Source organism: Crotalus tigris, unplaced genomic scaffold (genome assembly GCF_016545835.1).
Source record: "Crotalus tigris isolate CLP2741 ecotype Arizona unplaced genomic scaffold, ASM1654583v1 scf7180000017625.6296891, whole genome shotgun sequence".
In the NCBI taxonomy this organism is placed as follows: Eukaryota; Metazoa; Chordata; class Lepidosauria; order Squamata; family Viperidae; genus Crotalus; species Crotalus tigris.
The window spans coordinates 3942110-3959006 of record NW_024096520.1 but is presented as its reverse complement, the minus strand read 5'-3'; the positions used below and the strand labels follow the sequence as shown (position 1 = coordinate 3959006).

The window sequence follows — 16897 nt, the reverse complement described above, 5'->3', positions numbered from 1 at the left end:
GTACCTTTTTAGGGGAATTTACACACTTTCAGCTATGTTTGACTTGTTGCATCTTTCCTCTGCTTCCGTATTGACTTTAAAACCCTTTTGAATTTTATTTTGAAGGACCAGGATTATAGAACCTGTCTCAAAGATACCAAGCCAAGCAAATTGATTCGACTAGGAAGAGTCCCTGAAACTGCTACAAAAGATGAGGTAAGTTGTGTTTATGAAGTTTACCTAGTAATAGATGATACATTAACTGTATATTATAGCTTTGTGTTTCTCAGTTCCAAATAATAGAAAAACAGAATTTAACAATGCAGTTAGAAGGGGTTTCAGGGACTGTAGAGAGAAAGGAAAAAAACGCCTGCAGTTTGCTTTTGACTGTTTAAGATAGTTTCTATAAAAATGTTAATAGAGTTGTATTTGGAAAAATAGATCTGTGCTGATTTAATAGTGATTTATGACAAGTTTGCATAATTTTAATGTAGTTTCAAAGCTAGTTCATGTTCACTTTTCTTAAAATGTTGAAATGTGCCAGTTATATATATATTATGTTTCTTTTAATACTGGAATGCTTTAATAGGAAGAAGATACATTTGTTTTGCCCTGATTTAACAAAAAGGAGGATTAGGTTCTCAGCAGGGTAGTTTGGCGTTGATCACAAGACTTTGTCTTTTCTTGGGCTGTTCCAAATTCCTTCAATGTCTAATCTGTATTTATTTTACAATTAAAACAGATTAACTTTTTAATATCCTTAAACAGTTAGCAGCTTTTTCTGAACACTATAATCTGAGGTACAGTGGCAGAACAAAGCTTTATAGGTAGTGCTCACTTAAGGATGGTAATTGAGATTGGTAATTGATAAGTGATGTCATAAATCGTGACATCACATGACTGTGTTGACTTGTGACAGAAGAAGTTGTAGCACTTGCACTTGCATTTGTTAGGCGACTCCTATGCAGTTGCAGTATCCTGGTCATGTAGTCACCATTCGTGAAGTCCTGCTGGCTTCCTCATTGACTTTGCTTGTCAGAAGCTGGCAGTGAAGGACACAACTGGTAATCGTGTAACTTAGGACATTGCAACCTTCATAATGATGAGCCCTTCCCAAATGCCTGAATTGCAATCATATGACTAGCAGGGAAAGTACAATAGTTGGAGGAATGATTATAAATCCCTTTGTTCAGCACTGCCGTAACTTCGAATGGATGAAAATATGGTTGCTGAACGAGGTCAACCTGCACTATATTAGAGAAATTGAAGGGGAACACCCTCCCCCCCAAAAATATGTAGCAAAAGTGAATTTATTGTGACAGTGTTTGGTCTACTTTAGCTTACATTGTCAAGTGCTTTCCATTTTCATTTCCATTAATATGAAATCATTGTTACTTGTTTTGGGGCCAAACAGAATGAATATTCAGTGTTAAAATGGTTAGTATAATATAGGCTTTACCACTTAACTGGACACTTTGTTTTTATAGATTCTCAATGCTTTCCAAGCTTGTGATGGAACACCAGTGAAAAACCTGCGTCTAAAAGATTATACCACAGGTGGGATTTTTTTTCAATTTTTTAAGTTTGTTAGATTTACATTAATGTTTCTATAATTATTGATCAGGTGATCTATTTTGCCTTATCAGTACAGTTTTTTCTTGCTAGCATTATAATTTTGATTTTAAGAGGAATTTGGGGCATATGGTCTATTCCAGTGATGGCGAACCTTTTAGAGACCGAGTGCCCAAAAATTGGCCCCGCCCCTGCTCTACCCCCTGCCCCGCCCCCATCCCCCACCCCGCCTGCCCACAGGGCCACTCACCGCCTCCAGGGTCCGCCACAGATCGGCCAGGCAGCCCACCAGCACCATGGTGGTCACGCCCTCTGCCCGCGCCCTGCAGCATCAACTGTGCACGATGGGGTGTGAGGGCAGAGTCTTGTCTATGCTGCCTGGCTGCCATGTCCTTGGCTGTGCTGCTCTGCGTGGGCCACGCTCAGGGGCGACTCTCCTTCTGGGGGGCTGCTGAAGAAAGGGTTGCGGGGGGAGGCAAGCCTGGGGCAACGGCATGTGTGCCCACAGAGAGGGCTCCGAGTGCCGCCTCTGGCACCCGTGCCATAGGTTCGCCACCACTGGACTATTCACTTGTCTTTTTACTGGTTTGATATTTTCAGCATTAGGTTTAGCAAACTCTGTTGCAAATCACCCCTTCTAGCTCTGCATTAATATTGTTAGGTACTTTTGAAAGACAGAAGATAAACTTGTTCTAACATAAAATTCAAGAACTAGTAAAAGTTTGTCTTCAGTGACTTAAAAAAAAAATAAAAAATTGTCTCTGGAATCCTTTTCCTATAGCAATCTCAATAAAAATAGTCTTACAGTCATAGAATTGGAAGGGACCGTGGAATCTAGCCCAATCACCTGGAACATGTTCAGGATATATTACAATATCTGTTAGATAACCTTATAGTAGCCCCTGTTTGAAGACCTGTAGTGAAAGAGAATTAACCGTGCAATGTGGCAGTACATTGCACTTAGGAAACAGTTTGTACAATTAGGAAGTTCCTCCTGATATCTAGCCTCAGCCTCCTTCCTCATAATTTCAATCCACTGGCTCTTGTCCTCTGTTCTGGGACCAGAGAGAATAAGACCACTCCCTCTTCCATTCAAGAATTTTCCAGATATCTGAAGACAGCCGTCAAACCTCCCCTCAATTTTCTTTTCTGTAAGCTAAACATAGCCAGATAATTTGATTGTTCATGATATTGCTCGGTTTTCAGATCCTATCTCGGTAGTTCTCTGATGAACCTGTTTCAATTATCATTGTTCTTTTTGAAAATGGGATCTGACCAGATCAAAGTAAACAACTTTCTGTGATTTGGATTCTGTTCCTGTTAATGTATCTGAAGATGTATTTGAATGTTTGCTATATTATCCTTAAAAGATTCCTCTCATCAGACTCATCAGGTGCAAATAATTCTAAACTGATCAATAAAATCTTTACTTATGAATACTTGGGTGACTATCTTTTTATTTCAGAGAATGGTTTGTTGACAGTTTCCTGGCTCCAATTCTTATGTCAATTACTGGTATCAGATGACTTTCATTAGGGAACATTTGTAATATGCTGGCATCGAATAAATATTCATAAAGTTCAACATGATGTAGAATAAGGGATACAAATATTACAGATCTTATAGGGCAAAATCTGCTCTTGTGGGGGTTTTTTGTCTGTTCCTGTTGCTGTGATCTGTTTTGAAAGCATCTGGAAGACAAATTGGAGTCAGCTGACTAATGTATATTTCAGCACTAAGTAGAGCTTGCTTTTTAGACATTTTGTGACATGCAGAAAAATGTACACAGAGAAAAATCTTTGGCAATACAGAATTCTGTTATTATCCCACAAATTTCTGTGTATTTAAGTTACGTGTATCTGCTCTAGGCACAAAAGAGAATAATTTCTCAGAACTAAAATATTCATCTTCACAAGCTTTTTTTCAATCTAAATTCATTATTTGAAAGCAGAGACTTTTATGAAACACAAAGCCATGAGCTAATCCCTTACTGTCTTGAATAATGAGCAAGACTTTTAGAAGGTAGATTGTGGGAAATCTTTCCCCCTGTAAATGTATACTTTTATATCACTTTTCTCAAGCATGATATTCTGATTAGTTTAAAGTCTGGTTTACGTAACATACCTGACTAGTATTATTTATAATTTTATATTTGGAGCCCTTGTAACTGTTAATAATGTCAAACTTCTAGTAAAACCACCATGTTCTGTGTAATCCAGTTGCCTTATCTTTAAGGGGGGTGGCATATAAACTTAATAAAATAAAATAATTTAATAAAATAAATAAATAAATATTATTCATGGTTAAACCTAAGTTCTGTTTTCTGAGTGTTTCCTGATGTTTTGTAATCTTGATGTGCACATTGCCACTTGATGCACAGCACTGCAAATGTTCTGTGCAAATAGAAATAAAAACTACTTTGGGTATAGCTTACTACAGAGGTCCTTAACCTGTGGGCCATGGCCTACTACCAGGCCCTGGCCTATTTATAACCAGGCCACCTGAGTGGCAGGCTGGGGTGTGCGTGCGCAGCCCCACTAGCGTGCGTGGAGCTGTGTATGCGTGCTGGCCTGCTGCTCACGCAGCCCAGTTCCCCTCTCCTCCTTCCCCCTTCCCCAGACGGGCTGCCAAGCCGCCTGGTCCCTATACTCCAAAAGTGGAGTGGTGAGAGCAGAGGATGAGTAGGACAAGCATGCCCTGTTCAGTTTTGCTGACTCACCAAGGCTGCCTGCGCAGGATATCCGATCTGCTTTTGGAGCGTGGGCAGCCTTGGTGAGTCTGAAGGAGCACAAGACCGCTCCCCTAAGGCCTTCATTTCTTGGTGTCAAAAGCTTTTGCAATGAACCAAAGGCTTTGGGGGAGCAGTCCCGCCCTGCTTCAGGCCTTCCATCCTTATGCAAAAGCTTTTGGCTTGGAGAAACCTGAAGGAGCAGAGAACATACCCCAAAGGCTTCTTTCTTGTGTGATTGGAGCTACGGGCCTGTGCGTGTCAGACCGCCGCTCACACGGCCTGGTTTCCCTCCCACCCCCAGCTGGGCTGCCAAGCTGCAGGACCTCTGGCTTACTAAGTTTGGGTCTGTTTCCCTTAGCACATGTCAGCTTTTTTTAACATAGTTTTACAAGCAAGGTCCCATATATATGTAAAGAAATAGAATAGGACAGTCATCTTTTGGGTAAGCATATATTCTGTTTATATGGTGTGTAATAAATGGTTAGTATATGCTCTAATTACTATATGATATAGGAGAACTATATTATAAGTAGTAGTAATCTGTAGAAAACACGGTTATAATATTGCTATCTAGATAAGGTCATTATATTGTATAGTACTGCAAAAAGCATAGCTGTCTTAGCCGCCACTAATTGTTTTAAATAAAGTGCATAAGCATGCTTTAAGTCAGAGGTCTCCAACCATTTGGGCACCAGGGACTAGTTCCACGGAGAAAGATTTTTCTGCAGACTGGAGGGTGCGTGGTTTTGTGTGCTGCCTGCATCCCGCAGATGGGGGTTTGCTTGTGTGTGTGGACCGGTTGCTGGTATGTCGCGGCTCGGTACTGGTCCAGGGACCGGGGGTTGGGGACCCCTGCTTTAAGTAGTGTCAGACCATGTTTATGTATTGTGCCTCAGCAGCTTCAGTCTATGTCATCCTTTGGATGCATGTGGACTAAAAATGCTATTTGTCATTTTCATTGTGGTTTTGCATATTTTGTATCAAAAGGATGTGATATCGCCTTACTTAGATTTGAACAAAATTGTATAACAAATGCATTCCCATTTCCTTATATTAACGTGTATGACATTGGTCAAATTATAGACAACCATTAAAATGTTTATTTTTGGAAGATTTTGTCCACTAAAATACTATAGCTGCCACGGAAACTTAGTTACTAGTAGTAAGTACAGGAGATACAATAGCGTATTAAAATAGGATAATCTATAAAAGTGTAGCAAGTACTTGCAAATTCTTATTTTCATTACATCAATTAGATCATGTTGAAACTTGCAAAGTAGTGAATCTTTTGAGATGAAAATCCCTGAGAAAAGGAGTTTGTGTTTAGTGACTTGTATCTATTATTCAGCTGTTTTCAATGCTGATATATTTCTGATCCCAGTTTAAGATTTTGGTGGTGTCTTTGCTGAAGCTTTGAATGACATCAGGAGAATATATCTTTAAAATATATCTTCCCATATGTGCCTGCTCAGGTTTTCCAGTGATTCTTGGTGGGCATCTTCTAGATCAGACATGTCAAACTCGCGACGTCGCGAGACGTATTGGGACAGTTTTGCCATTGCTGGCAATGGGGTGGGCGTGGCTTCCGGATGACACGTCTGGCCCGTGGGCCGGCAGTTTGATACCCCTGTTCTAGATGGATCACTCACGGGAAGTGAAATCAGTAGCTCCCCTCTGGTTGTGGGACTTTTGGATTACTCTCCTTTGGAAATGTTGGTTGGCCCTTGAATTAATACATTTTCAGTGTGAGAGGCATTATTCTTTCCCCTGGCATTTGTACTTCGAATTAAATGGCCATAACTGTGAACTAGTAGATTTATATTTTACATTTATCCTGAACTAATATTAATTGTACTTTGCTTTAACGAAGAGAAGGACAAGGGGGGACATGATAACAGTATTCCAATATCTCAGGGGCTGCCATAAAGAAGAGGGAATTAAGCTATTTTCCAAAGCACCTGAAGGCAGGACAAGAAGCAACGGGTGGAAACTAATCAAGGAGAGAAGCAACCTAGAACTAAGGAGAAACTTCCTGACAGTGAGAACAATTAATCAGTGGAACCGCTTGCCTCCAGAAGCAGTAAATGCTCCAACACTGGAAGTTTTTAAGAAGAGACTGGACAGCCATTTGTCCGAAATGGTGTTGGGTTTCCTGCCTGAGCAGGGAGTTGGACTAGATGACCTCCAAGGTCCCTTCCAACTTTACTACTACTACTACTACTACTACTACTACTATTATTATTATTATTATTATTATTATTATTATTATTATTATTATTATTATTTGTATTGTTTTGCTGCTTTTGTTTGCTTTAAAAAAAATAGAAACATTTAAGTTTATAAATAATTTGTAATCCACTTAGAGATATTCAGATATCGGGTGGAATGAAAGCGTAATAAATGCAAAGCAAGTCTAGAAATGCACTGTATTGTAGAAGTCAAATATTTTATAGACCTGGACAATTTCTGTGTTTGTTTTACTGCTAATTTACTGGGGCAGCTTGAAGATGCTTTAGTTTGATCAGAAGAATTATCAAGTGATAAGGCCCTTTTTTTCCTTAATAAAACATGACTTATGACTTCTTATAAATGTTAAAGCAACCTACCCATTTTTTTTTTTTTTGCAATATTTAGAAATCCAGCTTGTTTTTGTCTTTAATGGCCAGATATATATACACAAGAGAAAAGGAATGTTCTCTGGTCATTCTTTTCCACTATAGTCTTATAGTGCACTGAATAATTTTTCAGGATCAGTTCTTTAGGAAGGGTATAGTACAGTGGTTCTCAACCTGTGGGTCGGGACCCCATTTGGGGTCGAACGACCATTTCACGGGGGTCGCCAAACCACGTTGTCCGCCATTTTTTTCCCTTTTCCCTAGCTGACCTACTCCCTCTTATTGGTGGCCACACCCACTTGGGGGTCACCACAACATGGGGAACTGTATTATGGGGTCACGGCATTAGAAAGGTTGAAAACCACTGGTATAGTATCTCAATGGGAATGGGAGAGAATGCACCTGCTTATATTGAATTAAATAATTGTTTATATAGTTAATTTAAGGTATCTTAGAAGAAAATTATTAAAATGCAAGACTTGATAGCAACTCACTTCTTTCCCTAAGATTTGTAGAACACAAAAATGGCATTTTGACAACTTATTCCTGTCTCATTGCTAGCCACACGGATAACTAACCAAACAGGGTTCTATCACATGAGGCAAAAATCTTGATTCCAGATCTAGAAAATGATTAGTTATGTTTAAGTAATTTTTGAGAACTAAATGCTTGCAGAACTAAAGTTGCATTATGATATAATAGAATATGTAGTTGTAGACACACACACACACACAAATATATACACATATATACATACACACATATATACACACACAATGTGTGTGTGTGTATATACATACATACATACATACATACATATGTAGGTCTTTGGTTATTTGGGTTTTCTCCTGCGTCAAAATTGGAAGTGTCTTGGTGACGTTTCGACGAAGTCTCATTTGTCATCTTCAGGCTGGTGCTTTTGGCTTCGTGCTTCTAGGAGCAAGCACTAGCCTGAAGATGATGAATGAGACTTCGTCGAAACGTCACCAAGACACTTCCAATTTGACGCGGGAGAAAACCCGAATAACCAGAGACCTACATACAAACACCCGCGAAAACCTCAGAAATCATATATATATATATATATATATATATATATATATATATATATATATATGTATGTATGTATGTACGTTTGTATGTATGTAATATAAATGTGGGTTAGACAGCATCACCACCAGATGGATTCGTAGCTGGCTGACCGGCTGTATTCAGCTTGTGGTCCTCTATGGAATTGCATCTACATGGAGGGAAGTGTGTAGTGGGGTGCCCCAGGGCTCTGTTCTGGGCCCAGTGCTCTTCAACATCTTCATCAATGATTTGGATGAGGGGATAGATGGGGAACTCATCAAATTTGCAGACGACACCAAGCTGGCAGGAATAGCCAACACTCCAAAAGATAGGCTTAAGATACAGAAGGAACTTGACAGACTTGAACATTGGGCACTATCTAACAAAATGAAATTCAGTGGTGAAAAAGGTAAGGTTCTACATTTAGGCAAGAAAAAGCAAATGCACAGGTACAGTATAGGTGGTACCTTGTTCAATAGTAGAGAGGGATCTTGGAGTCCTAGTGGACAATCACTTAAATATGAGCCGGCAGTGTGCTACAGCTGCCAAAAAAGCAAACACAGTGCTAGGCTGCATTAACAGAGGGATAGAATCAAGATCATGTGAAATGTTAATACCTCTTTACAATGCCTTGGTAAGGCCACACTTGGAATACTGCATCCAGTTTTGTCACCATGATGTAAAAAAAGATGTTGAGACTCTAGAAAGTACAGAGAAGAGCAACAAAGATAATCAAGGGACTGGAGGCTAAAACATATAAGGAATGGTTGCTGGAATTGGGAATGTCTAGTTTAATGAAGAGAAGGACAAGGGTGACATGATAGCAGTGTTCCAATATCCCATGGGTTGCCACAAAGAAGAGGGAGTCAAGCTATTCTCCAAAGCATCTGAAGGCAGGACAAGAAGCAACGGATGGAAACACCAAAGAGAGGAGATGTCAATGCTGCAAATACTGTATATTCTTGCTTTGACAATATGCAAAACTGTCTGGTAATTACTGGGTTAATACATAGCTTAGAGTGGGGGGGGGAAAGCCCCGGAAAGAAAGAGGAAGTAAACTTTTGACCTTCACACTAATTGGATAATGTGACTTGTGACTGCAAGACAAGGGAGGGGTTTAGCAAGAAAAGATTGATACCAGCGAGAGGAAGTCAGATTCTGGCATCAATACGTCCATGATGGTGACCGGCAAAATTGTAGCTCTGTAATAAAGACTTTAGGAAACATGCCTGAAAGTTCTTTGAAGTGTTTCATTAGTCGGAACCTGTGACATCATGCCAGAATCTCGTTCGTTATTGGAATTAACCAGACAAATCGCTCCACCAACTAAGAACGGCCATGCACCACCACCCACAGAATCGAGAAAGAGCTATTGATCTGTCAATCCTTTCCGTGTCCGGGCCGGGTGAGGTTTCCCGTGTTGCCCCAGTACAAAAGTGAACGAGAGCAGGTTAACGAGGCAATTATTCCCAATCCACAAACTGTTGCTCAACTTACACCTCGCAGGGTCCCCAATCCTGATGACCCTGGAGTGAAGAAAATAAAACGAGAGCTCCTCACTGACCAATGCTTCAAAGATAATCAAGCGTCCCTAACATGCAGGGATGGCTTGGCTTACAAAGGGGGGAAGTTATATTTGCCAGAAGCGCTCCATCTTAATGCTCTCAAACACAGCCACGATGTAAAGCAGGCCGGACACTTTGGATATTTGAAAACCCTACACCTCACCTGCCGGCAATTCTGGTGGCCGGGGCTGAAAAAGGATGTGGAAAACTATGTAAAAAGTTGTACTGTATGTGCCACAATGAAAAGAATCCCGGGGAAAACTCCTGGGTTACTGCAACCTGTGGCAGACCCTTCCCAACCCTGGGAAGAAATAGCTATGGACTTTATAGTGGACCTACCTGAAAGTAAGGGAAATACTGTCATCTGGACTGTGATAGACCTGTTCTCGAAACAGGCTCATTTCATCGCCTGCAAAGGACTCCCATCTGCCCAACTACTGGCCAAATTGTTCCTGAAACATATCTACCGGCTGCATGGTGCCCCTAAGTGAATAATCTCAGATGGGGGTGCAATTCACAGCGAAGTTTTGGAGAAATTTCCTTACATTGATTGGATCATCTCAAGGGTTGTCATCTGCTTTTCATCCAGCCACCAATGGGGCCTCTGAAGCCGCTAACAAAATGGTGGAGCAATATCTTAGGTGCTACGTTTCTTACCAACAGACGAACTGGACTGATCTCCTCCCTTTTGCGGAGGTGGCGTACAATAATTCCGTGCACAGCAGCACCGGCTACACGCCTTTCAAAGTAGCCACAGGGAAAGAATTTAACCCAATACCTGAATAGCCTCAGTTGCCCTCCGCTTCACAGACACTTGATCAATGTGTGAGAGGGTGGGAAGAAGTTTGGAAAAACACAAAAACTGCTTTTAAAAAGACTTTTGAAACCTATAAAAAGCAGGTTGATAAAAAGAGGGCTCCCCAAAGAACATTCCAAGTTGGGGAAAAGGTCTATCTGTCAACTAAATATCTACGCCTCAAATTGCCCAGCAAGAAATTGGGACCAAAATTCTTGGGGCCTTTCCCCATAGTAAAGGTCATCAACCCAGTCACAGTACAACTAAAACTCCCTAAACTGTTAGGGAAAATTCATCCAGTTTTCCATTGTAGTTTGTTGAAGCCTTATCGGGGCTCCACTTTAAGACCTCCTCCAAAGAAGGCACTTGGACCCCTCGTAGTGGCAGGGCAGACCCACTATGAAGTGAAACGTATTCTTGACTCCAGAATTTTTAGAGGGAAATTACAGTACTTAGTACAATGGAAGGGATACCCATTGTCTGAAGCCACCTGGGTGGAATCTAGTGAAGTGAACGCTGACAGATTGATCGAAAGGTTTCATGTGAAACATCCCAGCAAACCGAAAGATAACCCTTAACATATGCTTTTGTTTACTTTACAGGATCTGTCCTTCTTGTAAGGGGGGCCGGATGTCAATGTTGCAAATACTGTATATTCTTTCTTTGACAATATGCAAAACTGTCTGATAATTACTGGGTTAATACATAGCTTAGAGTGGAGGGGGAAGCCCGGGAAAGAAAGAGGAAGTAAACTTTTGACCTTCACACTAATTGGATAATGTGACTTGTGACTGCAAGACAAGGGAGGGGTTTAGCAAGAAAAGATTGATGCCAGCGAGAGGAAGTCAGATTCTGGCATCAATACGTCCATGATGGTGACCGGCAAAATTGTAGCTCTGTAATAAAGACTTTAGGAAACATGCCTGAAAGTTCTTTGAAGTGCTTCATTAGTCGGAACCTGTGACAGGAGCAACCTAGAACTAAGGAGAATTTTTCTCACAGTTAGAACAGAAGTTTTAAGATGAGACTGGACAGCCATTTGTGTGAAATGGTATAGGGTTTCCTGCCTGAGCAGGGGGTTGGACTAGATCAGGGCTTTTCAATCTTTTCACCCATTATACCACTTTTAGGATATGGCAATATCCGAGTACTACCAGTCGCCTAGCAAGGTGTCAAAAACGTGATGACCCCCGCCAAGGAAAAAAGTGATAAAGTACAGGTAGTCCTCGATTTACAACAGTTTGCTTAGTGACTGTTTGAAGTTACAATGGCACTGAAAAAAGTGCCCCCCAAGCCACAGCCGAGCAAGACATCTGCCTGCCCACCCGGCGGCGCTCTTCCTCCAGTCTGAGGTTTCCATTGTTGTGAGCATTTCTATTGAGGATTGGCAGCGGGGGTGGGGTGGGGGTGTTTGGTTTTTATTCCCCCCATCTGCTGGGTGGGTTGCAGCAGGTTTTGGTTACTTCACATGACCCTGAGACACTGACTGTCATAAATATGAATCAGTTGCCAAGCATTTGAATGTAAATCACAAGACCCTGGAGATGCTGCAACATTCCAGCTGATTGGTGCTTCTTCTGGGCTCAGCAGGAGTGCCAGGATCAGTGTCGAGCTCCAGCTGGAGCCCGGCGCTGATCCTGGCGCTTCCACTGAGCCCTGACAGCCCTGCAGTTCCAGCCATCTCTCGCTCAGGCTTGTGCGGTGCTGCCACTGGTTCAGCTCATTCCCCTCCCCCACAACCACTTTTCTAGGATGTTCGCAAACCACCTGCCAGGTGCCAATGTACCATAGGTGGTACCCTTACAACTGGTTGAAAAGCCCTATTATCATCATCACATACACACACATATAAAATTCAAAAAAAATATTCTGCATAGAATCTGATCCATCTATTTGGGTAATTTTTATTAGTCTTTAAAATATTAAATTATAAAGATTAAATTAAATTGTTATTAGTCTTTAAAATTATTCATTGAGACATTTTATCTGACAAGATTGAGTATTAATATAATAAACATAATCCTCACAGATTATGACAGATGTGTGATTTAGCTACCGATAAGTATTTCAAGTTACATATAAATGTATTTCTTCAGTCCCTATCTTATCAATTTGAGTTGTTGCTCATTTTTATTCTTCACCTGCTCCCATATTTCTAGTTCAATTCTCCAGCACAGGAGATGGAGAATCCACCAATGGGTTTAGACTGTGTTCCTGCCCAATCAGATCAAGTCAGCCAAACCTGCTACGCCTGTCCTGGACTAGGGTATCCCAGTCTCGACTTGATCTTGCCCAGGACAGATGTGCAAATTTGGCTCATAGGTAGGTAGATTGAGTCCCATTGGTGGATTTTCCATATTTCCTAAGCCTCCTGAGCAGTGCTGGGATCAGCGCTGCTTCAGCTTGGCTGTTAAATACCTAAATTCCCCCTGTGATTCAGACGGAATGGAGGCTCTCATTCTCCTTTCTTCCCCTCAAACAGCACTGGGCTCAGTGCCATTGCTATCCTCCTCATCAGTTCCCATTCGTGATTTTTCCATATTGCCTCAGTCTCCTGAGCAGCGCTGGGATCAGCGCTGCTTCAGTTGACTGCTTAAGTACCAGAATTCCTTTCCTTCCCTTCCCTCAGGGCTATTAACATCCCCCTCATTTGCCCCTTCGGCGGTGATTACCGCTGCTGCTTCAGCAGCTGTGTGTCAGTCGGATCGTCCATTTTTCACTCACGTGTGGCCGATCTTTTCTCCTTCGCTTCAAAACCGAAGCCCCTTGTTTTTTTGGTCTCTTTCTCTCCGCTTCGGTGGCCGCCTCCTATGGGGTTTGCTGATCATTCCCTTCGCTGGAAAGGCTAATTAGACAGGCGTGCGGACCGTCTTCGCCCTCTCCGAAAATCGATCGGGGGGGGAATTCAACCTTGCGACCGCCATGCGGACCGCATGGCTGCTGACTTTCTTTCACCAGGGACCACAACTGGGGGAGGGGATCCTCCTCTTCTCCACAGTCATTTCAGGCACATTTGGGGTCCTGGTTCAGGGGAGTAGGCCAGCACTGCGCTCCTCGGATTCCGCTTTCAGAGCTCTCTTTTCTCTGCAAAAGGGAGAATTAGCCAGGCCGCGGCCGCCTTTTTGAACGAGCCTCATGCTCCATTTCACTGGCCTATAGGCCGTGCATTCTGCACCCGTGCAGCACCTGTAGTAATTCCCTGGGGCCTGCAATAAGGGGCTTCCCCTGAGGTGTTTTAAAGCCTCCTCATACCACTCCAGTCATAATTTTTTCTTCCTTTTATTTTTTTGTCCTTTTTTCCTGGAGAACAAGGTCCACGGGGCCCAAATTATAGGCCCTAATCTGGAGTCTCCATACCTGGTCACCTCCTGGTGGGTCATCCACAGGACTGTGGTCAGCACGCAAGGAATTATTGCCATCCCACAGTTCCGCCCACCATGCAAACCGTGTTGCCACTTATAACCTTGCTGGCCTGGCAACACAGTACACCCTACGAGCAGGCTGGCTGTCGTCACCTCGTTGACTTTGCCACAGCTGTAGATGCCACCAGTCATTAGCGTCGGTCTGGTGACCAGGGGGTCAGGGTGATCATTATCCCCTGACCTTCACTCTCACCCGCCAATCGAAATCACTACCAGGGGTACCCTCTGGTAGTGATTTCGATGGAGGACAACCCGGCCTCCCAGACCAAGGACGCCTTACCTCCTTCTTCGGGCCGGAAACGGCCCAGATCCTCCAACCAGGAGGCCGCAGATAGAATCTCGGCCAAGGCCATCTCTGCGGGAAAGACCTCAAAATTGGTGGAGAAGCAGGCCAGCAGGAGACACCAGGCTCTGGAGAAAGAATTTTCTAAAGCACAAAAACAGGCCAGAGCTGATTCTGAACAAGCTGAAGCCCCCCTTTTTGACTTACCACTAGGTCCTTCTATCTCTGCCCAGGGGGTCTGGTCACCAGGAGAGCCACTCACCTCTCCCACTCCGCCTGGACCAGATCGGGACATTTACATTCCTCAATCGGTACCGGTACCACAGGTCCAGCGTCTGGTCCCAGAAGCTACCTTCACCCCCACGGCTGCTGGACTCAGGGTAATCAAAGCTGACGCCTTCCCCCCCTGAGGACCGCCTTCAAGCGTTAATTGCTCAGGCGGTGGATTGGGCTCTTGCGGCTAGATCACAGATGGCCAGGGCTGATTCAGTTGTTTCCCTCCCGATTCCCCAATCAGCAACCACAGGATATCACGAACCTCCCTCCCCGTCCCATTCTTCATATAGCAGGGCCTCAACCCCTCCGGAATATGACCAGGAATTAGATGCCTTGTGGTCGGAGGAGGAGGAGCCTTCCCCGGACCCGTCACCGTTCGGCGGGCTTTTTAATCCCTCTCTTTTCATACCCTTGCTTCGTAAGGCCAGTTCTACAGCTCACATTGGTCCCGATCAGTCTACGCCAGTGACAACAACAACATCCGATTCAGATGCGGACCCTGTCTTCACCGAATCGGTAGCAACACAACATCATATACCTTGCCCGCCCCTATTCCTCAATGCGATCTGGAAACAGTGGGTCTTCCCTGGCACTTTTCCCCTCCCCAGTGGGAATGATAAAAAAGCTGTTCAGCTTTGCTCAAGATTTAGCAGATGCGCTGGAGGTGCCCTTGGTGGATGACCCCTTGGCCCCTCTCGTATTCCCCACCACAATCTCAGGAGATATATCTGAGGCAATGAAGGCGGAGGATCGGAGATGGGAACTAACATTCTGCAGGACCCATCAGGCGGCAGCGTGGGCTATTAGGGCAATCACCTCAGCATCTTTTTTTACAAGGTCCTCTCTCCCCTGGCTCCGACAGCTCCAAGCCAGAATTCCCTCGGAGGATGTTTGTACACATTAGGACCTGAGCAAGCTAGTAGCGGCAATGGAATATGCTTCCGATGCGACTCTACACGCTGCCAGGTTTTCCTTCAGGGCCATGGCATCCAACGTGACAGCACGTCGCATGCTCTGGCTAAAGCACTGGCATGCTGACGCCAAGTCCAAATGGCGCCTGGCAGCAGCTCCGTACCAGGGTGGCAAACTATTCGTGGAAGCCTTGGCACTGTACCTGACTGAGAACAAAGACAAACGCAAGGTACTTAGCCATCTTACCAGACGTGCTGACAGATGGGCCAACCCTTACGCCGCAGACAGTCCTTTCGGTCAGGTCCTAGTCCCAGCTATACTCAATCCCACCACCCATTCACGGCCAGGCAGGACCGCCTGGCTGACAGGCCGAGTCCCAGACCCAGACAACAGTTTCAGGGCAAACGGCCTTTTTTTGGGGGGGATCGTCCATTCCGGCGGTCTAACTGATTCTCGGACTGTCCCTCCCATAGGGGGCAGGTTGTCCCTCTTCACTCAACAGTGGGAGGCCACCACCACAGACGCTTGGGTCCTAAACACCATTCATCTCCCATCTCCCATCTTTCTGCTTCAGTAAGCTGTAATATTATGAACAAGAGAAGTTCACCACACCATGAGTAATTTTAAATGTTTCCATCATTTTGATACCTACATGGGATTTCTTTCTGTTGAGTATGGTGCATATGTCATAATCATCACTTCTTCACAACTAAATTTTAATTTTAAAATTTTCACACAGATGTTACAGTGATTTTTCTAGTTTTGTGTTGTTTTCAATGTGATTATTGCTTTATCTGAAATTTAACTAATTTGGAGCATAGCAATATTATTAGCAGAACTACAGTCTGCGGATGCTATTAAAATGACACTACTATGATGCATCCTGTTTCTTGTAAATATGAAACAATATTTACATTTGTTATGTACATTTCTTTCCAGCATAAACTAACAATGTAGAATAGGGATAAACATGCATATAGAATTTGGTCATTCTATAGCCGTGGTGGCGAACCTATGGCACGCGTGCCACAGGTGGCACGCAGAGCTCTCTCTGTGGTCACGCATGCCATCACCCCAGTCCTAGGCCTTCATCTGGGTTTTATAAAACTTTCTTGCTTTAGGCCTCTGCCGTCGTGTACAAAAAAAGAGGGGGGGTTCAATCAATCAATCAATTTCAACTTCTCACAGGGAAAAAAAAGATCTCGCAAAGTTGGAATTGATTGATTGAACTTTTTAGTCCCACCCAGTCTGCCGTTACCACCGAAGCCATGCCCACCCAATGGGCCATGCCCACCTGGCACCCGCCGATACATAAGTGGGTTTTGGGTTGCAGTTTGGGCACTCGGTCTCTAAAACGTTCGCCATCACTGCCCTATAGGTTTAAATGTTGTTATCTATATGTTTAAATGTTGTTTTTTTATATATATATATAGTAATTTAGGGCATCGTTGATGTTTTATTTTCATTAGCACTTCTGTGTCACTTTTAATAGGAAACTCTGCTCCAAGTGTTGGGGAAATTTTGGCATTGCACGTAAATCAACACAATCCCTAATTATTTAACATCTGGAAACCATGTGTCAGCCTATGGTAAATCTGTATATCTCCATCTGAGGCTCAACAGGAAATGCAGTCAAATCCCTGTCCTAGAGGCTATTAAGAGTCTGTGTAGGGAA

General features: G+C 43.3%; 1 protein-coding gene across 2 annotated transcripts in view; it reads left to right on the top strand.

Moving 5' to 3' along the window:
- The window catches only part of RBM6 (RNA binding motif protein 6), an 86408-nt gene that overhangs the window by 27924 nt on the left and 41587 nt on the right, over positions 1 to 16897 (top strand). For both annotated transcript variants that reach the window (XM_039333865.1, XM_039333856.1), the window contains exons 4-5: positions 106 to 195; positions 1467 to 1536. In XM_039333865.1, the coding sequence (XP_039189799.1) occupies positions 106 to 195; positions 1467 to 1536 (160 nt within the window). The remainder of the gene's footprint in view (positions 1 to 105; positions 196 to 1466; positions 1537 to 16897) is intronic.